General features: G+C 40.5%; 1 protein-coding gene across 21 annotated transcripts in view; it reads left to right on the forward strand.

The window, feature by feature from the left end:
* The window catches only part of SHANK2 (SH3 and multiple ankyrin repeat domains 2), a 695,900-nt gene that overhangs the window by 437,649 nt on the left and 232,723 nt on the right, over positions 1-25,528 (forward strand). For 20 of the 21 annotated variants that reach the window (XM_053285990.1, XM_053285997.1, XM_053285975.1 and 17 more), the window contains 2 exons: positions 7,402-7,484; positions 8,967-9,091. In XM_053285990.1, coding sequence (XP_053141965.1) covers positions 7,402-7,484; positions 8,967-9,091 — 208 coding nt within the window. Of the gene's footprint in view, positions 1-6,714; positions 7,026-7,401; positions 7,485-8,966; positions 9,092-25,528 lie in introns of those variants that run through there. The other variant, XM_053285996.1, reaches the window with a different exon arrangement.

Raw genomic sequence — 25,528 nt, forward strand, 5'->3', positions numbered from 1 at the left:
TATCAGCTAGTCCAGAGATATCTTTGGATTTCATCTCTGTAAACTGCGTGCGCTCAGGAAGGGAGGGGTGGGGAAATCTGCATCTTAAGATGCTGCAAATTATATCTTGGCAGTCTGGTCCCCAGAAGCTGTGAAAATTCAGAGTTAGTAATGGAATTTGTGGAATTGGCCCTATTTGGTGTCAGTCATTCCATTATGTACCTTTATCCAGTGTTTTGCTTGTAATTGAAAACAAGAGAATATTTAGAGGAACATACGTGTGTGAGACTTGTAGCATTAGTGAGGTGAGAATTAAAGTCTACAAGCATTATCTCTGTATCCATTTGGCTATGTTGAACTTCCAAGGAGACAATACAGTTAATTACTGACAAGGATTTAACACTGACTTCTTGTAGCAAGAAAGGAGGGGAATCATCCCCCTGGCCCCTTTCACAGACACTTGGTAGCCAGTTGCAGTTTAGCATATGGATTGCAGCATTCAGCATTCAGACATGGCTCCATTGTTCCCTTGCATATCCCATTTTAACAACACAATGCCAGGTTCCTCCTCTCTTCGCAGAGCAGGGAACAGTATGCCAGAATTCAGGTTTGACTTCATTTCTTGATATAAAACGAAATCAGATACAGGCCTGTATTTCACCATACTTCTGAGTTGGTACCTCCGGTTATGATGGGTTATGACCGTCCACAACAGTCACCACATCTTAAAAAGTACATTGTTGAACTGGAGAAGGTACAGAAGAGGACAACCAAGATGATCAGGGGCCTAGAGCACCTTTCTTATGAGGCAAGACTACAACACTTGGGGCTTTTTAGTTTAGAAAAAAGACGACTGCAGGGAGACATGATAGAGGTCTATAAAATCATGCATGGTGTGGAGAAAGTGGATAGAGAGAAATTCTTGTCCCTCTCACTAGAACCAGGGGTCACTCCATGAAATTGATTGCCAGGAAGTCTAGGACCAACAAACGGAAGTACTTTTTCACACAACGCGTGATCCACTTGTGGAACTCTCTGCCACAGGATGTGATGACAGCCAACAACCTGGATGGCTTTAAGAGGGGTTTGGATGACTTCATGGAGGAGAGGTCTATCAATGGCTACTAGTTGGAGGGCTGTGGGCCACCTCCAAGGCAGGATGCCTCTGAGTACCAGTTGCAGGGGAGTAATGGCAGGAGAGAGGGCACGCCCTCAACTCCTGTCTGTGTCTTCCAGCGGCATCTGGTGGGCCACTGTGCGAAACAGGATGCTGGAGTAGATGGGCCTTTGGCCTGATCCAGCAGCGCTGTTCTTATGTTCTTAATTACAGGCTCGTGAGATTATATGGCTACCTACCCATGAGTATGTGCATATAATTTGATGTACATGTGTATTCCCAGATCATGACAAAACAAGCCAGTGTAATTACCAGAATATTAAAGAAATGTGAAGCACATGAACACAACCTTAGATATCCTGTTTTTAAAAAGGGTCATTTTTACTAACTACCTGACTTCCTTGAAGACAGCAAGGGATCTAGGCATTAATGTGCATTTTAAATTGAGATGTAGTGGACCAAGGACTCTGAAAGTAAGATCCACTTTGTTAGGATGCTTAATGCTGGCTCACCAATCCTGCTTGAAGGATTGTTATCTTGTTATAAAGCCAATGAGAATGCAGTTTTTACCTAATTAAAAATAAACACCCACGTTTCCTTTTTCACAGATGCAATACTGAAATTATTACACCAAAGCAGTTTCTAAAATGCTCTGTTTCTGTGCATGCTCTACTTGTTATGAAATACTGTCTGCCCTTTTGCTATCCCCAACTCTAGTGACCTCTATTTTTAATAGATTTTCTAAAGTAAACATTATTTTGAAAGAAAATTACATAATAGAATTGGTGTGCTTCCTCATTCTTTCTATCATATGAATTAGCAAAAGAAAATGTTTTTGTAATACCATATTTACCTGAATCAAGACAACTCTGAATTTTAGACAACCCCTTTAAAAATTAGGAGCTAAATACAGGTTATACCTGCATTTACTCCAGAGAAATAGGACTCTGGATTTAAGATGGGCTCCTGATTTCTAATATCAAAAAACTTGGGGGGGCGGGGGGAACTAGTCATGGATTCAGATAAATACTGTAGGAGCTAAATAATTCTAAGCATTGCAATGTCATCATTATAATTTACTAATTTTATTTAGAATAGTTTCAAATAGCCTTAAAAGCACCTGTAGCACTAGCAATGAGTCCAATTCACCAGTGTTATTGTCAACATACAAAAATAGCAGGCTGTGGAATGTAAGCATTGTGCTCCTTTATCATGTCAGCCTTCTCCTTTTTATAGGCTGGAGCTGACCTGGAATTACAAGCTGGGTCATTTGGAGCTGATGGGAGTGCTGTTTTTTGCCATCTCATCCAATGGTGCTGTTCCGGCAGCCGCTCAGGTCAACTTGTTGTCACTGATGTCTAAAAACATCCTTAGACTGCAACCTGATATTTCATTGTAAGCTCAGAAGTCATAATAATATCTTTGGAGCTTCTAAACAGTTTGAGGGTTGTGATTTTATATCCATTTAGGACTAGGGACTGTGTGTTTGTGTGCAAGCGTTCTTCATGCAGGGCCAAATACACTATTGGTATTCAACAAATAATTAACATTTCCTTCCTGAATTTCAGTGCTACATTTTACAGCAGCAGATTGCACAGCTGGATGATCAATGCCTAGGGAAATGAAAGCAATCAAATGCAGGGTCTATATTAATCTTGAAATTGTTAATTACTAGGATCATCCACTCATTCCTGTTCTCATTGCAATAGGGGGAAGGCTATAAATAGACACCTCTCCCCAACCCAGTAGTGACAGAAATTGTTCTTCAAGTTATAGTGTTTACTCTAGGAATCACCTTAGGTGCTGGTCATCTGCAACCTTCAGTTTTCCATTTCTACATGAATCATGTAGGATTATAATCCAAATTAAGCCTCTGTTGATGGGTGCTAAAAACCTCAAAATCAAATACCTCCAATTATCTATATAGCGTACCCTGCTTTGACAGCATTTTGGAAAAATACAGTGGACTGCAGTTTGCCTTTTGCTTCCCCTACAACAAGCATTATGGTACAATTAAATAGCTTTTATTGGATGACTCATATATGTAATTAGAAAAATAATATTTTAAAATATTTCATATTTCAAAGTTATTTTTGTTGCCTCAGGGCAATAATGCATTGCATCTCAGGATGTTCCTGACAGAACACTGTCAGTTAAAATGGAAAAATTCTGGGAAGCTCAAAGCTTGCTTAAGATTTTGTGCCAGGTTGGTTGTTCCTAAAAAAGTTATTTTCAGATTGTGGCGTTTGTGTTTTTCTTGATAGCTCAACAGAGCTATCAACATTATTTTTATGTAGTTAAAATCTAGTATTTCTGTGGCAAAATTCTGTGACTTACAAGGTGTTGACAGAAATGTCTTCCTTTGTTTTTGCACCCTAATTGTAGCATTGACACTCATTAATTTATGGGAGTTTTATGCATTAGTAGATGTCCTGAATGCTGTATGATAATGCTACCTAATAATCTTATAATGAAGGAAAGGAAAGATTGTGCCATAGAGTCGATGTTGACTTCTGACGACCACAGAGCCATGTGGTTTTCTTGGAAGAATACAGGAGGGATTTACTTTTCCCATCTCCCGCGCAGTATGAGATGATGCCTTTCCGCACCTTCCTATATCGCTTCTGCCCGATATAGGAGTTTCCTTTATTCTGGGAAACACAGCAGCGAGGATTTGAACCAACAGGCTCCTGCTCTCTAGGCAGGTTGCTTCCCCGCTGCTGTATGGGAAGCCTCAAAGTAACCCTGCTGAATCCTGGTTTTTCTACGGCCCATCATGATTTTTCAGTATTGAGGAACTACATATGTATAATATTACAAGTGTAATTTGTGTGTCTATTTTGGAAGTTTCACTCCCTTCTATGCTCTTCAGGTATTGCCTCAAGTATTGCCTGTAACATCGTCCTTGGCCCAGGGTACTGAGTGTTTTCCTGAAGCTACAAAACCTTGGGCTTCTGTGAAGCAGGCCTTGTCTTGGTTTTCTTAGGTCTTCTAGATGCCTAGTTCTTTGTGAGGAATTGAACTTAACACATTTTAAATGAAAGCATGTGCTGTACCAGAGAACTGTTGTTCCACCTTCAACTTTATTTTTGTTTGTCAGCTAAGCTAACAGATCTGCATTATCCTGATCAGTTGAAATATCAAACTTAAGTGATCCTTTGCCTATCAGTTTGGAAGTTAAATGGGGCCTTCCAAAAACAAGGTAGTAGTTTTTACATAGTTGGGATTCCTCAGATATGCAAATATATATTAGGCTATAAAAATTTTTTTTAGATTAAGTGTCTAAATATGAGCCAAAATTGACCTATTCTTAGTGACTCCTTTACTTCATTTGAAATGAAAATGGACGTGGTGAGGTGAGGGTGGCCTGCTTGAGTCCCTAACAGCTTATATTATGCTAAAAGAGGGTTGGCGTTGAGGGATGAATGCCATAAGAATCTTCTTCTTCAGTATATTGAGAGGTTTTAGGAGAGAGGAATGATAAAGGATACTGACCTCTTGCACCATATTTCAGACTCAAAGAAACTGAAGATTAAGTAAACACATTAGGCCCATTCATATGTTACATTCAGCACTGGAACGATGAGTGTACACTGTATACAGGTACAGATCTGTACACAGGTACAGTCATTCATACTTTATATTGAACACAGGTACAAAAGGATGTTTCCTAGCTGTACCATGTATTTGAAGGGCCTGTATCCAGGTTCACTTTTAAAATGAACACAGGTCATTCACACAAACACATGTGCACGTGTATAGACATCTGTACACTCATATAGCATAATGTCTGAATCAGGCTCCTGATGTCTGTACACTTATACACATGTTTGTGTGAATGTCCTACCTGTGTTCATTTTAAAAGTGAACCTGGATACAGGCCCTTTAAATGCATGATAGATAGGAAGTGTACTTCTGTACCTGCATTCAGCATTTTTCTGAACAAGTCCCTAACAGTTTATGGTATACTGGCGGGGGTTGCAGCATTGCACCATAAAGCACCCATCTCCCCAACCCTAATCTCCTGCCAGTCCAGGTTATGTTAATCTGGTGAGGGAGATTTATTGGAATCCGGATAAAAAATGCAATCCTAATTAATCTTCCCCAAGACCCTTTCAGGTTCAAAGGGACTAGAGCCCTTTACAGCTTAAAGTAAGCTTGTACAGAATAAAATTAAGATTGGGGATGGATCCTGATCCCAGTTCACTTCTCACCACATATGATGCACAAACTTAAAGCTATTATCTTTCCCTTGCATTGTTCCGCTCAGGTTTAGGGACAAAATAACAGCCTTCTGCTCACCAGCAATCAGCACTATAGGGTAATTACACCCAAGCACTAGGTTACTAAGGTTCGGGGCTAGGTGAGCAGGAAGCTACTCATCTAGACATAATCTCTGATTATGCCTAAAGTTTGCCTAAAAGCAGGTAGAGGGGCTTAGACTGCTCTTGGTATTTCATTGTGGAAATACTTTGAATGTTGCAGAGGGTTCTAGAGAAAGAGGATCAGGTGACCTAGGAAAGCTGGATGTTGTCATCTGAGAGGCATGACTTCAGTTTTGCTTTGAATATAGAAGGGTTTAGGATTTAACTCTTGAGCTGCTAACCTCAATATTCTCTCAAGTCTCACTGATATTAGCTGGTAACAAGAGGAAGAAAAGCCTTCCATTGCCAGAAGAACAGACCGTGGTTGGCAACTTGCCCTGTGTTTCTTCCAAAGAGAGATCTATCCTGCCAGCTGCTCTGTGGATTTCTGCCAAAGGGTGCTGGCTATTTTGGGTCCATTTTGTACAATATTGAGGGAAATAGCCATTATTTCTTTCCCTTTCTCAACTATTAAATTAGAAAAAACTTGTGCCAGCTAACATGAACCTTAGGGATAGGATGGAGCCCTAATGTGCAACCCAATTCTATGCATGCTCACCCAGAAATAAGTCACATTGCATGCAATGGGGCTTACTCCCAGGTAAGTGTGTGTAGGATTTGCTGCATAAATAAATAAGCATGTATATATGGACACATGTTTTTAACCTTAGTGATCAGTTTTTTGAGTTGCAACAACTAGTGATATTTGTGGGGAGGTGCAGATTCCAGCATTTCCTTCATTGCCATGTTTATTTATGTGGGGAAGAAAATGTGTACCTTGCTTTCCACCATACCAAAGCAGTGGTTTCATGCCACTGCACCACCATATTTTGTAGCAGGACGTTTTGCTTTTTTAGAGCAAATATATTTTAGTGTGTAAAAGAAATTAGTTCCCATCTGAGATCTGTGCACTAACTATGTTTTAAAATGTATGCATCTTTGAGTATATAACTATAATTTTATCTGATGTATTTGATTAGAAAATAAAATTAAAATTGGCTGAAATATCTTAAAGCTTTGTAATTTGGCTTTAGAAACTTAAATACAATTTATTATTTTAATAACTTTTTTAAAAAAAACTAAACCAATCACCTATGCTAGAGTAATTACTGGGGGGAAATTGTTAGTTCCTCCCCCCCCCGGCCCCCCTGTTTTTAAAGAATGCAGTTTCTGTCTTTAGAGGATCTTTCTCATTAGCACTTCATTGTGCCAACTTTCAGGAAGGCATAATAATTGTTTTATGGGGAAAGGTGCTCATGAACATACATGCCTTGTTACTATTTAAATTATGCAGATTCCTGATGCTGTGAAAATTTGTGCTTGATGACGCCAAGGCAGCTGCACGTTGTTAGCATTGTAGGCTGTCAGATGATCATGTGGGATTCTTGCAGCATGCAACATTCAATAGGATTGAAAAAGGGCTTTTGATGCAAGGCATAGCTTCTGAATATATTTGTGCCTTTTAGCTACTTATTACAGCAAACCAATTTAACTTTAAATTTTAAAATGCTGCCTCATTTTTCTTCTGGTTGGTTTCATTTTGGCTTCACTAGAAGATGCATCTGGTACATCCACGATTGAGGAGTTTATTAATGCTACTGTCGTTCAGTTCACTTTCTTTTCTTTTAGACTCCTAGCTAGCACACAGATGACATGATCACACGTTTGTTCAGCCACCACCATGCATGGTTTCTTCCTCTGCTTTCTCTGCATTATTCCCTCCGTTAAGTTGCACTGTCATGTTCTCCCTTGCCATTAAGCCTTGCTGTTGTCTCTTTCGTTCTGTTGTTTGCTGTTATATTTTCTCCATGTTTGGTTACTGCAATATTATTTGATTTAACTGGCTGTGATGATGATGAACCTGCACACTGGAGGAGCAGCTACTACAGTGGTGATGAAGGGATGTAATAATGGTCGCTATCCTCGGAATTCTCTCTACAGTGACTGCATTATAGAAGAAAAGGCAGTGATCCTGCAGAAAAAAGACAATGAAGGATTTGGGTTTGTGCTCAGAGGAGCCAAAGGTATGTGGATTTTTCTGTATCTTTGCGATTGGGTGAGTGCCTATGTGAAAAATGGCATGCATTTCTGAAAATAAACAGGAATTATTCCTCTGCATTTGGTTGCTAGACAACAGTGTTCTCTTTGCAGTAGTACTGACATGGATTTTACTGGTTTCTGATTGAGCAGTTTTGAGGGTGAGGGTGTGTTAAGTGTGTAATATATATTGTATATATAAACAATTCTATGTATTGCTATTCAGATTATACGAACTGTAAGCATCTTGGTTGAAAAATAAACATATTGCTTCATTTAAAGTGTTAATCTATCAAAATGTATTGCCAAGAGAAGAGACATGTCGGCATCTTGCTTGAAATAGGGATGTATCTTGTTCAAGGTGAAACTACTGCAGTTTTAGTATGAAAATCTGTTCGTTTTTATACCTTCAAAAGCTGCATGTATGTTGAATGGCCTTTTAGTGTGTGCTCGATTTGAGGGCTGCCTGGCTTCGTGTATTGAAATATGCTAAGCTTATTCTTATGGCAAAATCTACTCTGGTAGATTTTTGCTAAACAGCAGTACCCCCATTTAATACTCTACATTTTATTCCTTTTGCATTTCATTTCTTAAAGTGGTGGTATGTCCCGATTCCTAGCACCCCTCAGTTGTGGATGGGCTCTCCCTCACACTGCCTGGCTTCAAGGAAAGGCTAGCCCATATGTGCTCATAGAGGATCCTCCACACCCTTCCTCTGGGAATGCCATTTTTATCTTTCTTCGCTAGAATGGCAAGCACCTATTGGGCTTCCCTGGCTATATAACAGTTTATGATTTAATCCTCCTGGCAAAATGCACATTTGGTGGGGTCTTCTGGAAACCCAGTGACTTCATCACTATGTCAGTCAGCTGGCTCTGAGCTATCTATGCAGCAAACAGAGGTTATTCCCTAACTGTGCATGTTAATTCCATGAGGACCTGAGCACTTCAGGTGAAATAGCCAAATGCCCTTTCTAAACGTACACTTATATCAAGCCCCGTGTATCATTGATTGCAGCAGGGGTTTGATACCTTATCAAAGCATGTATCTTGTGAAGTATGTTAAATCACACATTGTGTAAATATGTACCTGATGCACAAGTAAATAACCATGCCATACATTTAGGTTGGATACTAGCGTTCGGTAATTAGCTGTTAGAGGGACTAAAAATTTGAAATGCAGTCCTGAAAATCATTAATATAGTTTCTAAACTCAGTTTCTGTTCCATCAGTAAATTGCTTTTGTTGTTTTATGTAGCAATTAAAAAGTTAAGCCATATTCATTGCTGACCAAATCTTAGTTCCAAGTGATCATTTATATGCAAGAAAAAAAGAGGACGAGCATTATGGCAGGGAAGTGTCGGTATATTTCTGGCCTTGTATAAATAATGATTGTTTCATGAAATTATGATATATTTTCTAGACTCATTTAAAAAAAAATTAAAAATATGGTATTTGTTCTTCCCAAAGCTGATACACCTATTGAAGAATTCACCCCAACTCCAGCCTTTCCTGCTTTGCAGTACCTAGAATCTGTGGATGAAGGCGGGGTAGCATGGCAAGCTGGGTTGAGAACTGGAGACTTCTTGATTGAGGTAGGTGCAATTATTCCCTTGACTGATTTCTGTGTTGGAAAATATGGTAGCACTTGAAAAAGTTTCACCAAAAGCAGCACCAAAGGCTGGTGCTGCTGATTACTGGTGTAGAAGCTGATTCAGCACTTTTGGACAACTCCTATTTATGTATTCTTTCATGACTCCATTAAGTTAATAATAGTTTTGCTACATTGATACAAACTGTGTAACACAGAAGTGTGCAGGCAGCAGATTGTTAAGTGAAAAAACGCAATGTGAGGGCTGTTGGATTCTACTCTTTGAAATTTATTCAAGATATATTAATTTGAGGAGTGATGAATGTATGTTTTGAACTGCAATTTAACACTTATAAAGTGTGATTTAATGGCGACTAGCCAGATCCATCATGCAGGTGGAATGGTGTTGACATCCTTCTTTCCATAGAGATGCTAACCCCATCGCTATGGTGATGAGAGTCTGTTGTTTTCTTGCCCCACTAACTTTTGTTTCTGCAAAGCAGCTTTCCATGCATTCATTTTAGCAGATAATACCCAACTGTTGTTTGTTGCCAGTCACTTTAAAAGTGAGAATTGCATCAAGTGATTAGGTATCAGAGAGTAAAGTATTAGTGACAAAAATGTGTTAATACCTTTCATAATATGGGGAGCAGCTCTTCTTGGTGTTTGTTTTAAGTGGGCTAGTTGATTTTGCATACTAACCTCCACGTCATATTTTAGTTTGAAGAAGATATTTTAAATTTGTTTTCCACTAGTAAACAATTCTTACATGAAACCTGTTATGGCTTGGATAGTGTTTCCTTCAGTTTCATAGAAATAATTGCACATTAATGCAATTAGCTCAGGTTTTGCCTGTGGGCTTCCCAGAGGCATCTGGTGAGCCACTGTGTAAAAAAAGGATGGACTAGATAGGTCTTGAGTCTGATCCAGCAGGGCTGTTCTTAATACAGGGCTGTTCTCAATGTTCTCATTGGGTTTGTAGCATATATCTGAACTATACAAAATTATTCAAAGAATGTGAATAATATTTTGGAATGCATTTTGTTTCGTTCATAAGGAATGATGGGACTCCTTGCTGCATGAATGATTTGATTTTTATCTCTTGTATAATTATCAAATATGCATTTGTTGCATTTTAGGCTGGTTGACAAAAGTTTTTTTTAGATGTCATAAAAATGCACTGGAGAATGTATTTTCCCTTCAATCTGTATAGTAGTTATCTGTGCAACTTCTATGGCAGGTTATTTCTTTCATTCTTTTAGTGAAAGACTAGACCTCAGAGACTAAGTGAATGAGTGTTTTAGGTAATAACTTTGAGATTTAATATTGTGTGCATTTAAATAATGGTTTTGACCACTTTAGAAGATAGAGTGCTGTTGGCCCTCAAATCTTTGGTAGACAGATACCAGAAATCATATAATGTGAAATAAAATGTGTTCTAAGTTTGCTTTTGGGTGTGATTTATCTCTGGATAATTGCTTTAGAAGTTTTTGCTTGGTAGTAATTTGTATATTAATGGATTGCTATTCAGAGGGTTTTCTTGAGGGGTTATATGCATTTCAGAGATGGGAATCCTTTCCAAATTGCAAGCATTTGTTTTGTTCACCATCACAGTGGTTGGATTACAGTAGCTACTTTAGGCATGACCAAGGCTGATTTTGGAGTTTTTCTTTTTTGAACACAGGCCACATTAAAATTGCCTTTTAAAGTCCCCACAGTTTAACAGTTGCTCTGTGGCATGTGCAGACTGCTATTCAAGAAACACGCGTCCAAATCCCCTTGGGTTCCTGGAAGTAGTTCCATAGTTGTTGGGATGCTGGCCAATTTTATAAACTGTAAGTGCATGGCAGCACTGCAGTGACATTTCTGTAGTGTGACTAGAAGGAACATAAGCACAAATATTCAGAATTGGGGTGGCAGAAAATGGAGGATTTTGTTTGGTGTAAATAACTGCAGCAGAAGTGTTTTGCTTCTGCTTCAACGAAACAACCAAAATATTATTTAGAAATGCTCAAGATGTGCACACACAAAGCAGGATTGATTGATTTAAATCTTCAGGAAAAAAGACCAATAAGTAATTGGTTCATATACAATTTCCATTTTTAAAATGCGCTCATTTTCTGAAGAGTAATGTATACTAACTTGGTTTGCTATTAAATAGGGCCTTTATACATCTAGGAATATAATTCAAAACTTTGGTCATACAGCCCACATGCCTTGTAGAGACCAATGATGAACTTCTGTTTGACTCTATTTAACATGCAACGATTTTGAGCAAGGACACTTAAGGCTAAGGCTGGAGTCTGATGTACTCTTTTGTAATTAAGCTCCATTAGGATTGGAGCTTGTCTAGAATTGTCTTGAACTTTCCAGGAGCAAAGGCTACTGATAAATGAGTAAAATAGTGTTTCTTCATGAGATGGAAAGTGCATAGGAACATAGGAAGCTGCCATATATTGAGTCAGATCATTGGTCTATTTAGCTCAGTATTGTCTTCACAGACTGGCAGCGGCTTCTCCAAGGTTGCAGGCAGGAAGCTCTCTCAGCCCTATCTTGGAGATGCCAGGGAGGGAACTTGGAACCTAGATGCTCTTCCCAGAGCGGCTCCGTCCCCTGAGGGGAATATCTTAACAGTGCTCACACTTACTAGTCTCTCATTCATATGCAAGCAGGGTGGACCCCTTAGCTAAGGGGAAAAGTCATGCTTACTACCACAAGACCAGCTCTCATAAATGTGGACCAATAAATGTCCATGTTGCTTGGTAGATATAAATATTTATAGTTTAAGACCTGCACACACTGCAGAACACAAGTACAGGTGGACCTTGTTATCCGCGGGGGTTCTGTTCTTTGCTGAAGCTGTACATAGTGAAACCACAGATAACGAGGCATTGAGGCAATGGGAATCGGGGGGTTAGGTTCCTGGAGGAGGAAAAATGAGCTTAAAAGGCTGAAAACGGAAGAAATAATTGAAAGAAAGTGCCGTCCTGTGTTTTTCAGGTCTCCAGTTGTCCAGCAATGCCATTCAAAATTCCACCAATTTTCCCACAAAAAATTGTAGAAAAATCCGCCCCCACCAAAAGAGCCACAAATTTGGTCTACATCACAAAATGGTGGTGAGAAATGACCTCCAAGGAACTGCAGATACACACATTTTAACCCTTTTATTTACCATGTATACCGAGGTTGGGTGTCAATTGCCTGAATGCGGATACGTGGAACTGTGGATGTTGGGACTATGAGTAACGAGGTCCAACTCTAGTTGGAGAGCATACAATAGGATTATAAGGAGAGCGGGTCTTGTGGTAACAAGCATAATTTGTTCCCTTAACTAAGCAGAGTCTGCCCTGGTTACATATGAATGGGAGACTTGATGTGTGAGCACTGTAAGATATTCCCCTTAGGGGATGGAGCCACTCTGGGACGAGAAGGTGGTTGCAAGTTCCCTCCCTGGAATCTCCAAGATAGGGCTGAGAGAGATTCCTGCCTGCAACCTTGGAGAAGACGCTGCCAAGCTGCGTAGACAATACTGAGCTAGATGGACCTATGGTCTGACTCACTATATGGCAGCTTCCTATGTTCCTAAATGGGCTCAGTGGATGATTCTAGTGCAATGCAGAAAGAAGTCTAGTTCCTGGGTCCAGTTGGGAGCCCATTATTAAATGAAATGCGTGATGATGATATGTCATTTAATAACGCTTAAACAGAAGTCCTGATATTTGTCCTCCATAGTTTTCACCATAGAAAAGCAGCCTAAACTAATGCATTTGACAGGTATAACTGATTTGGTTTTAAGAAGGTATAGTCTTGATTAGATATACACTTTAACATACTTGTATGAATTGAGATTTCCTTTTAAAACATATATATATTTAAAAATATCAGGTATTTTATACTCAGGTAAATAGTCAACATTATTGAAGTAATGTTTTTAAAGTTGCTTTTTGTCACCTTGACACAAAGCTCTGCCAGCGTGGTGTAGCCAGTGTGGTGTAGTGATTAGAGGACCGTAGTGGTTAGAGGACCGGGGAGACCCGAGTTCAAATCCCCATTCAGCCATGATACTAGCTGGGTGACTGGGCCAGTCACTTCTCTCTCAGCCTAACCTACGTCACAGGGTTGTTGTGAGGAGAAACCTAAGTGTGTAATACACTGCTCTGGGCTCTTTGGAGGAAGAGCGGGATATACATGTAAAATGATGATGATGAAGCAGTTGTTGTTTTTTATTATTTATTTATTTAACCAGTCAATAACACCTGTCTGACAGTGTAAATAAATAAATAATTAAAAAACCCTGCTTCAACCATCTTTAAAATTAAAGACTAATGCTTGACTTGCTGAATCAGGCCTGCCTTTCATCTCTGTTTTTGAAGTAACAAAAACTCCTGCAATGTTCTCTAAGCAAAACCAACTATATGACATCACACAAGGTTGATCATTATATAACCAATCACCTGAACTATGAATTAGTTAACCTGATGTTACAAGATCATTCTGTAAATCAAGAAAGCTGAGAATTACCACTTTTTTAAAAAATGACAGTTAATACAATTTTTTTCTAAAGGAACTGTAGATTTTATGTTCATTCCACATAAACTGGAAGATTTTTCTAGAAATTGCAATATAGAAATTAAGGAGGTTGTGCTTCAAAACAAATATTTGGAAAGCTGTTTTACAGTAAAAAGAATTGGTTTGCATGTACTTTTCATTGCTGTGAAACCTGATTATGATAATATTCTACGTATTTGGCTTTATCGCTTGTTGCCAAGTGATAGAAAATCTTCAATGATTCAGTAGCTTACAGTATTACTTGTCTGCAGTTCAACCATTTGCTTTAGGTATCTGGTTGCAGTGCCATTTTTGTTAAAGCAAAAGTCAACTATTTGATGATTTTTTTGTAGTGGTGTTCTTTCATGCCAGATTGTTGAATGTTTATCTTGTGGTGTGTGTGTGTGTGTGTGCTTGCGCGCGTGTAATTTTTTTTCTAAATTAACATTCAGTAGCTATAATTTTATAATTTGCAGCATAGAAATATGTTTCATATCTTTGCATCAAAATGTCCTTGATATCATATTGTTGGTGTATAGTAATTGCTGCCCCCCCCCGCCCAATTCATATCATTCCTTGCTGCTGAATGAGGGTCATGTATGAGCATTTCAAAGACTTTCAAGATGATTTGGCGGCAGCTTCTCGGGTTGCATCTGGCAAGGAAGCAAAATGCTGGAGAATGAAACTAGCACTGCTTCTGTTTTCCCTCTCCTTTGCCCTGGAACAGAGAGTAATAGGGAAATGTTTATGGAATCCACCACCCAGGCTTGCACAACAAAAGGCCCGGGGGCCGGATTCAACCCACAGTAATTATTTTACTGGCCCCCCGGATATCTTGCAGCCACACAGGAGCTGGAAACTGCCTTATAGTGCCATCCTGTGCATGCTTTCTCAGAAATATGCTCCATGGTGTGCCCAGTGAGGCTTACTCCCATGTAAGCATGCCTAGCATTGCAGCCTGAAAGCAACAATAATTTAGGGAGAGGAGAGGACTTGGCATTTGTTTGGGGCTGGCATGCACTCTAGGGGCCCCACTCATTGAGCAGGGGCAGGACCTATTCTCTGGCCACTATCCTTGGTTGAAACTATGGGTCAATTGACAGGGAGAACTGATCCACGAGTAACTAATAATATTTTTAATTTTAATGTAATAATGTGCTAAAAATTGACCTTAGCCCCTGCACGCCAAGTGGTGGATGGTTGCGGCCCACCAGGGCATTTGAGTCCCCTGTAAAAACAGAGGAGAGACAACAGAGGAGGAGAGTATCTCAGCCTGTGGCAGTTCCTTTTTGTCAGTGGAGCAGTGGTTCTCTTTCATAGTCACACCATTCCTCAGGCCTGTTTCATGTGACAATTGTGTCTATGTTATGAGTACACCGTTGCTACTACACCATTGTTTCATATAGCAAACACATAAAGTGTAAACAACATATGAATGGCCTTAAACACCCATCTTCTGGTGTTGTGGAGACTCATTGCTCCCAGGTATGTGGATGTTTTACATAAATGTGTTTGTGTTTCATACAGGGTGATGTGGCCTTTCATTCTATATCATCTGTGGGACTGATATTCTGAAACAACGCTGCACAACTTTTGCCCTTCGGCTGCTATCTATCTATCTATCTATCTATCTATCTATCTATCTATCTATTTATTTACCTGGGCTCCTTGGAGGAAGAGCGGGATATAAAATGTAATAAATAAATAAATAAAACTACAACTCCCATCATCCCCAGCCACAATATCAAAGAGTTAAAGATGATGGAAACTGTAGACCTGGGGAGCCAAAGTTATGCAGCCTTGTTCTAAAATCTCTTGAGCCTGACATTTTAATACAATTCAACTGATGACTTTTTACAATGTGCTGTTACATTATGGTTTAAATATATGACTTTCTGTTTTGGAGTCTTACATTTGAGATTTATATGCTTGAAAGAAAAAAGATTGAGCAAAGGTGTAGTGTGTATTCTCTTATTTCTTGCTGCAAAGCTTGTTGTTTTGTATGTATTTTGTGTGTCCATTCTTTGCAGCAGGCAGTACAGCTGCTGAATCATTGAGGGCAGAAATATCACTTATGTTGAATTCTGTACCTAAGAACTGTTAATGGGAAGAGAAAATATATATGGAAGGAGAAACTATATTCTGTGAACAGCACAAGTGGGAGACAGTGAAGCACCACAGTGTATTAGGGGATTGCATTATAGTACAAGAAACATGGTGAACAAGGAGGTTACTGATTACTCTTGTGGGCAATAAGGAAGTCTTGAAAAGAGCTTATGTAAAATCTTGCGCATGAACTTGCATAAACTAAAGACCTTTTCTGTATTTGGGATACTTTCTTAGACAGCAAACTTCTACTGAGACAGTAACAGCCCTTCAATGATTTGGAAGAGACTTCTCACTAATGGCAGGTCATCTTTTGGATCCTAACCATTGTGTGAATAGATACCTTCCTGCTCTTCTCCTAGATCTCTTCCAAGATGTGTGTTCTATCACATGTTGGGGAACACACATCTCCATCAGGGTGAAATTCAGGTCTCCCCCAGCAAAAACAAAACAAAAACCCACAAAAACCTGGGAGATGAGTAAGTACAAGTCACTCATGCTTTCCTCTCTTGTCCTTTCCTGAGAGTGTCCAAAGTGGCTTTCAGTTTATGTAGGAGAGGATCTGTGAAGGAGCAAACATAGGACAATGAAGGGGTCTTGGATGGTTGGGATGGATATCTGTATGGAATAAACAGAAAGAGGATTTCTATAAAGTGCATGTATGTTTCCTGATGGACAAGTGAGAGTGGCAAATTGGGGGAAAGAGACAGAAAAGGATGAAGGAGAAGGAATATTTCTGTTGATAAGGAATTCCATTGATAGCTCACCTACTGAAGGGAAACATAATTAAGAGAATGTATAGCTTGCAAATTCTTGCCTGTAGAGTGTATTTTTCAGTTCTGACCTGAATATATTAACCAAATATAATTTCAGCAAATATTTGAAAGCTAGAGATTGTTGGGGGCAGGACAAATCCCAGTAGTTTTGTGGGGAAGGGCACAATAACTTGGATGACCTTTCTAGGGTAGGGAGCAGTGTTCCCTCTAATAGGGATTCTCAGATGTTGGGGGTTTTTTTGCACATACTTTTTATTGAATTTTGACAACATCAAAAGACAAACACAAACACTCACAAACACACACTATAAGGACTTCCGTCTCATCCTTGGAACAAGTGTTGTTATCAATAATCAAGATCTTGCCTAAAAGTTAAACATTCTCTCCCCAGTAGTTCATAAAACGTTATTTATTAATTATTATCAACACATCTACATTGGCCCATATCTTCTATTCTCTTATACGTTTTATGTCTATCTAAAAAATAAAAATAAGAAATAAAAGGTCTACTCCCTCGCATCTATTTGATTCACCATATATCATATAAACCAAAGTGCTCAATCATGTTGAAGCAAAACTCTTGATAATTTCCCATCAATTTTTCCTCAAATCTGTTATATCTCTACAGCCTACATTAAAACAGTTCCCAAAAAAAGTTTCCCAGGGGATTCTCAGATGTTGTTAACTGCAGCTCCCTAATCCTCAGCCAAAGGCCATTGGAGCTGGGGATGCTGGGAGTTGTAGTGGACAACATCTGGGAATCCTTGTTAGAGGGAACACTGGTAGGAGGTGTTGTCAATCTTATTTCAACAGAAAAAGCTGGGTCTTTGAAGGCAGCAACAACACCAGCGCTGCAAGTGCTGCTATTTTTCCCAGCATTTGGTTGCTGCCGATTACTAAAGGCTGCAGAGGTGCTTTGCATGCAGTCCACTGTTAGTGGGCATGTCAGTCAATGGTTTTTACTACAATATATGCCCCATATTTGGAGACTGACATTTAATTGTATACTTTTAAATTATGATATAGTCAAACCATTAATGTATGAGGTGTTGAACTAATGATAGTTTTAAGGAGCTATAGAAATAAGTGCCTCTTCTCCCTTTATTATTATGTAGTTCAGTTCCTTAACTTACCAGAAAAGGACATTGTCAGCCATTTTCTCATGTATGGGCCTGTTTTGAGCTGTTGTGACTGCACAAAATATGTGTGTGTACCTCTTTGAACCCAAATTTATGTTCTGAAAGTGTTGCCTACAGTTTTCAAACCATCCTTTTTACGTTGTAACAACTTCAAAATAAGTTTGGGAATTTGTCACAAGATTAAAACAAAAAAACTCCCCAAAATGCCATACTTTATTTAACAACTTTTGCACTGTATTCACAATTGAGTGAATAAAAATAGGCATATAAACGGAATGTGCATGTTTCTTTGGAGAGTTGCCTATGACTTCTAAAAGAGGAAACTTTATTAAAAATTAAAATAGAAATAAACCTGAACACATTAGGTATTACTTTATGAAAGTTATTTTTATACCAACAAAGCATAAATTTATGGATTGTCTAGTTATATACTTGAGGGCTGCTCCACATGTTACAGGAAATGCAGATTTCCATTTATACCCAGTGTCTGCAGAATCGGCAACCTTGACAAGCCATGAGTCTCAGCCAGTCACCATGAACAAATGGCAGCTTGTCTTTCCTTTCAATGTGAAGCATCTCTCACTTTAATATGGTCTTAACCTACAAATTAGCTAGTCGACGGTCTTTGAAAAAATTAGTAATGGGGCAAAACTCCAATATCGGGAGAGGCTGTTAAATTATCTGAGCAGTGGTGTAGCTATAATTGAACAAGGTAGGACAAATATCCCTGGGCTTGGATGGGAGGGGGGATTCCATGGTGTGATATTACTGAGCAAAGGAAAGACTGTGCTAAGAATATTTATTTTTTCACCATGTCCTTACAGTTCTTTTGAAGTGAAGGCATGGAGGGGTGAGAAGGTTGAGGGAGAGGGGTGGGACCATGGCCTATCTTCACTTGTCTCAGGTCCCTTTCAATCTTGTTATGCCCCTAGATCTGAGCCTTAGGCTGTCATTGCATTTTTTTAATTGCTACCATGGTGACTGTCAAGTTTTCTCAACAAGCTCAAATTCTTAAATACCTGCAATTATGTCTTGTATACTTGACAATTCAGTGTAGTTTGTATTAATCTTAGAAATGTTTGTCCTCATTGAACATTTATTTTGCATGTTGTTTAGCTGAGTAAATAGTTAAACTGGATATTTTGCAAGACTGTGTTTCAATTTAAAGGTTTATTTCTGTTCAACCCTGGTGACAAAATGTGTGAATAATGCCTTAATCAAATTCAAATCATAGCCATTATACAAGTACAACCACTTCAGGAGTATCTTGCTAATATGATTTTGCTTGTCCTCTGCTGTTAAGTGAAGCATTGAAACTTACATTACTGCTCCTTAAATAACATCTCCATCTCTCTCTGTATACAAAGTTATTATCACATTAGGCAAACTAGAATTTAAATAGGGTACTAGTAAAATAATTTTGTTGCAACCAGGAAAAAAATCAAGTTTTAGTTTGGCAATCAGGCAATTATTTCATTTGATTATACCTTCAACAATTTTATTCTTTTCCCATTATACATGGATAATCTCATTTTCTCTGTAATCCTCTGAGTTTCATCTTTTGACTCCTACCACAAGCAACTTGTCTCCTCCTCCTTGTTTTTACCTATCTCTTTAAATCTTTTCCAAATGATCTTTCCACTCAAATCTTTTCCATCATTAAAATATCTTCCAGTACCATTTCCTCTCCCAGACTTGTGCCATGTCACTTCCAATCTCTCCACTTTCAAACTTCTTGAGCACTGGATCTGTACCCCAGGGCTGACCTGACCATATAGGCAAATTAGCTGGTTGCCTAGGGAGTCAAGCTTTAAGGGGAGCCAGATTTGACAAACATGATTTCCCCATCTGTCTAATATTCTCAATAAATAAAAATTGCAGATGGAACATTTTCTAGATCAATGTACATATTCTTTCTGTAATCTGAAATGCTTCAGAAGGCATACTTTTGTCAGGCTTTATTGCTTGAAGTCACTCTCACACACAGAGACTGATGCAAATTCTTAGGTGATGTCTTCACATGTGCAGCAACTCAGCTGGAAGAGAGCAACATGCTCTAATGTCCCATAGGTAGTTCTCTTGCTGTGCCAACTAGTTGGGAGGAGGGGTTCCCTGTGTGAGAGATTGCTGGCCAGTCAGATAGCTATGCAGCGAGAAACCACCAGTGCTGGATATCTGCACAGGAGAGAGAGAGCACGCACCAGTCTTCCTGCCTGTCAGCCAGCCGTAGGACAATAGAGCATGTTGCTTTCTGCCTAGTGAAACCTATGCATGTGATAATATCTTTGTATAATTAGTCGAACTATGGTACTAAATATTCCAGTTGTTTTGTGGCATGAGTGATCGAGGCTGCTGCAGTATAAGTGACAAAGGTGCCCCAGGAGAACCAGTCATCTCCAGGAGGGTTATTAAAAATACATGTGATTTTTAGTAGAAAATTTCTCCAAGTGTCAGATACTTGGCAGGTTATGCTGGGTTCACACCATTACAAGGATCCTGATTAAAAACTTAATCAGGTTTAGTGAGCACAACAGAGTTGCTTGTGTGAACCCAGAATTTCAGGGCTATCCTGCTCAAATAGCTCTGGTTAGCTAGCATTTAACCAGGATCGATAGCCAGCAATCATGTTAAGTAGTGCTCCTAGTAAAATAATGTGGATATGGCTGGAGCAAAAGAAATCTATAATGTGATTCTTCTACAAGCTGGTGATAAGTGTGTGTGTGTGTGTGTGTGTGTGTGTGTGTGTGTGTGTGTGTGTGTGTGTGTGTCCTTATCCTTCCTGACTTTGCTATGAGTGATAATGGCAACTTAAAAGTGGTAAAATAAGTGGTACTATGCAAACAAAACAAAAAGAAACCTTCCACATTGTCTTCATACCAATAAAAGGCTCAGAGCTTGTTTGTTAATATCCATCCTAAATCAACATCTTACAGAATTTCAGTTGCTGCCAACTTGGCTGCTTTCCTTGAATTGTAAGAGAGACTGGCAGTATTGCCTATACCTATTCCTGGACAGCATACTTGCTGGCTTACCTAGACAAAATGAAGGTCCATTTCACTTGTTGCTTTTTAAAGACCCACGTATACACTTGAAGTCTACTTTAAAGGTGTGTGGGTTACAGAGACATACCATATATGTCTAAATTGTATTATTCCCCTGGGCTTTTATGGCTTTTATGTGAAATAGATGTGGAACTCATCTTACAACTTTTGCATGCATTTTAAGAAGTGTTCTTCAGATTTTCATCTTGAAATGATGATGCTAGAAGTTTTCCATTTGGGCCACTTTACATACTGAGTTGCATCCATACTTGTGTAAGCATAACAAACCTAGGCTTTTTCTCACCCCACGGCAAACCCTTGAGCCCTCCAAAAGCCCCTCCCATGGGTTGGGGGGAACCCTTGGTAACAGCATGGGGTATGGCACACGGGAGGGAGAATCCCCCAAGACCAGGCAAGGACATCCTGTCAATGGATCTCCCACTCACAGAAGGTGCCACAACCTAGTTTTCAGATATTCTCTCTGTGCTATACCCCATACTTTCCAACGATCCCCCAGCCATGATGAGTGGCTTTTGGTAGGGGTTCATGAGACAGGGAAGATCCCATGAGCTTTGTTGTGTATGCACAAGTTTGGATGCAGCCCATTACTTTTTTCTCTTTCAAAAGTATTAACGTATGTGTTAGGAGAGAGTAGAGGGAGATGGGACATATAACTTTTACAGTGGTATGCAAATAGTGGTACAAGTGAACTGTTTGGTGTGAGCATAACAGTGTGAACTTATAAGTAGTTTACCATAGTCTTTATCCAAAAATAATTTATCCAGTCTCTTAGAAACCATGCTGTATCTTATCAAAATATATACAATATTTATTATTTTTAAGACTTCTAGGCTGCCTTTTTTCAAAAATAAGCAGGACAGTTTACAAATTAAAAGAACTAGCAAAGCAACAACAACAAAAACACCCACAACACCATATGTATGCATAGCACCATATATACAAAATGCAAACATGAAAGCAGACTCACCAAAAGCAATAGAGTAGAACTATGGCATATAATCTACAATTCCAGGAACCTTAAAAGGCCAATGAAAGAAGTCAGTTTAGTTAGCAGCCACCTGAGGCTATAAAGAATCATCACCAGACACATCTTCTAGAGAAAGAGAATTTCAGTGTCTTTTTCTTCATACCTGCAGGCTTAATTTCATGTATTTATGATACCTAGAGGAGAGCCAACAGATACATATTGGAGGAAAATCAGTGTGCTTTGAGACACACCAGGTTCACACTGTATAGGTTGCCCTAACCCAGTCAAGTGACGTGGCAGAGACAGCTGGAAGCTCATGCTCCGAATGGGAGCCATTGAACCAGCAGAAGGCTGGTGCCAGCTGAGGGCTTATGTAGTCAGTGAGACTCACACTGCTTCTTGAATCCCTATTCCAGAGGAGGCACCTGAGCTGGCCTCCTCTTCTCCCTGAGTAGGTCCTCAGAGAGGACCTATCAGAGAGAGGCCTTGAGCAGCCAGGTGAGCACTCCACCTTCAGAGCAGGAGCTCTGTTCTGGCGTGGCATTGCCTCCACTCCTGTGGAGTGGGGACACTGGGTCCACACTGCTCCAGGGCTCTTCTGAGGGGGTGATCATCTCTGGCTGAGTCCAGCCCTGAAGTATCGGGGGGGGGGTGATTATTAGGCCCAGGGTCCAGGCTGGAGTGGGCTCCTCCACCTCTGATGGAGACTTTTCCATGTCACTGTTCTGAAGAACACCAGCAGTAGGGCTTTATAATTCAAAATCGGCAATGAACTGAGCCCAGAAGCAAACTACAGTGGTCCCTCTACTTACGAAATTAATCCGTTCTGAATGCACATTTGTAAGTCGAAAAGTTCGTAAGTCGAAAAACGGTTTCCCATAGGAATGCATGGGGAACGGATTAATGCGTTCCGGAGCCTAGAAAAAAGACCCAGACCCCCAGTAAGGCTTGCAAACTGCACAGGAACATTTCTTTTCAAGAATAACCAGGCAGTAAACAGGCAGGCAAGTCAAGGAAACCGCATGTAAAATTCGTAAGTCGAGGAAACCCCATCTAAAAATTTGTGAGTCGAAAAAACCGCATCTAAAACCGGATCTAAAACTGCCGTTTGTAACTCGAAAAATACTTATGTCGAGTAGTTCGTAAATCGAGGGACCACTGTAGTTGCAAATGGAGCTACACCATTCTACAACTGCAACCAGCTATATTTCCAAACAGTGTCTGACATTCCACACTGTGGAACGCTGCTGTTAGAAACCTGCTGGTGCTGCTGCGCAACATGTGAAAAGCAACCTGGCAGTGTTGCAGAGAAGAGAAGTTGCACAATGACCTAAAACAACATGGGCAGTACTTCCAATGGAAGTAGCACTACAGAAGTGCCACAACCAGGATTCGGGGCCAAAACCACATGTGATGCATTACAGTAGTCAACCTGTAAGATTAGACAATGTGAATGATGACAAGATCTTTGTTCTGTAGCAAAAATACAGCAGCATATTGGATACAACAGATAAAAGCATTCCTGGTGCCGCCTGGGAGTCCAGGAACAAAGTTGGTGAGTGCTCCCAACTTATGCTCCATCTGTTTCAACAAGACTGGTGTACTGCTTAGAACACGTAAATTGTAAATTGGTGTACTGCTTAGAACAGGTAAATTGACCTCCAAAGATTGTAAGGTTTGACCGTATGGCCAGAGAGGAGTGGCGCCTTCTCCCTGATATTTACAGGAGTGATTTGCACAGAGGCATAGAAGGCATGTGTGGGATGTGCTTTAATCTTTTCTGCCCAGACACAGGTATCTTGTGGGATTTTGCAAAAGGTGAGAAGATGCAAATTGGCAATTCTGTGGGTTTTTTATTTGGTTGGGGTTGTGACCCTCTCTTCACCCTGGTTGCTATTCTCTAACCCCCGCTTATTCTGTTTGCTCTTTATGGGGGAATTTTGACTCTGACCTGACTGAGAAGATTTTTGCCTTCATTGGGGTTTGAGTTTTTACTTTACTGTTACAATTTGATGAGGTAGCTGGATGACACAGAGGGGTCACACAGGAATCTGCCTTGTACTGAGTCAGACCATTGGTCCATCTAGCTCAATATTTCCTACACAGACTGGCAGCGACTTCTCTGAGGTTACAGGCAGGAATCTCTCAGCCTGATCTGGAGATTCCAGGGAGGGAACTTGGAACCTACTACATGCAAGCATGCAAGTGCTCTTTCCAAAGCGGCCCCTTCCCCTAAAGGGAATATCTTACAGTGCTCACATGTTGTCGCTCAGTCAGATGGAAATCAAGGCAGATCCTGCTTAGCAAAGGGGACAATTCATGCTTGCTACCACAAGACCAGCTCTCCTTCCACATTCCTGGGCTTAGAGGTAGAGCTCAGGAACTTGCCTTGGTAGTAGAGATGTGCACAAACCAGTTCGGAGGCCCTTTTACAGGCCTCCAACCCGTTTTGAAGGTCCAGCAGTTTGGCGGGTTTGATGGGGGTTACCTTTAAGGAACAGGGGAGTGCTCTTCCACGCACTCCGTGTTTCCGCCACCGGCGCAAAACGGACCCCAGTGGATGTTGAACCGGAAGTGCCCGCATGCTCATCACACTCACATGTATGTCACACACACGCATCGTGAACTTCCAGTCCGATGTGCAACTGAGTGGCAAGGAGGGACGCTGCCACCCCAAGGGATCATTTTTGAATATGGCTCTGATGGGGGAAACGTGGGGGGGGGGATAAGAGCACACCCCTGCTCTTTAAAGATAACACACACCTGCCATTGAACCGGACATCACTGGTTCCGTGCACATCCCTACTTGGGAGCAGTCGTTGATGTAATAGTGTCAGCTGGAGGTTGGGTAACCTCCAGCTACATTCCTTCATGGTAGTGAGGCTGGAGCAAAGTACAGGTGGGTGGTTGAGGCTTGTCCTGATTTTTTTGCCAGGCTGCTCTCCAGGGGAGTTTCCAGGCTGGAATCCTGTAGCCTAGGTTCAGCTGGGGCATAGGGAGAAAACATTGGCAACGAGCATTATTGTTTGTTCCACATGGGTTATTACATGGTAACTCCTGTGTTACAAAGCCTTGTGTAAATATGTTGTACAATGTTTAATAAAGTTGTGACCATGTATGTTCCGCGCTGGTTTACCCATATGTACGGTGTCGAGTGTTCCCTCTAACAGGGATTCCCAGACGTTGTTCACTACAACTCCCAGCAACCCTAGCTCAGGGGCGTAACTACCATTAGGCAAGGGAAGGCAGTCGTCTTGGGGCCCCACTGCCTCGAGGGGCCCCCCAGAGGCACATCACTTGACTCCCCACCCGCCCATGTTGCACCCCCTATGAATTATGTTGAGTCTCTTGGAGATCCAGCAGGAGCAGAGAGTAAAAAAACTAGATTAAATGTGTACTAGATTTTCACTGTATTCATAATGGGGATGTGAGTGTGAGTGCACTATATATTGTGAAGTGTGTTTGTGTGTGTATATCAGCGAGGGGCCCATTTTAAAATCTTGTCTCTGGGCCCCCTCCAACCTTGCTACGCCCCTGCCCTGGCTGTAATGGCCTTTGGCTGGGGAGTCTGGGAGTTGTCTGGGAGTTGTAGTCAGCAGCATCTGAGAATCCCTGTTAGAGGGAACACTGATGGTGTCATGTGTCTTCTTCGGCCTCCATATAATAAGTTCTGTACTCTTGTGTGAGGTGCAGCAGCAGCATGGACTCTGCCTGCAGTAGGGATATGCACTAACCTATTTGGAGGCCCTGTTATGGGCCTCCGAACAGGTTTGAATGACAGGCGGTTTGAAGGCGTTGGGGGAATACTTTTAAGGGCAGCGGAGGGTGCTCTTCTCCCCTCCC

The sequence above is a fragment of the Hemicordylus capensis genome, chromosome 1, assembly GCF_027244095.1.
Source record: "Hemicordylus capensis ecotype Gifberg chromosome 1, rHemCap1.1.pri, whole genome shotgun sequence".
Taxonomy (NCBI): domain Eukaryota; kingdom Metazoa; phylum Chordata; class Lepidosauria; order Squamata; family Cordylidae; genus Hemicordylus; species Hemicordylus capensis.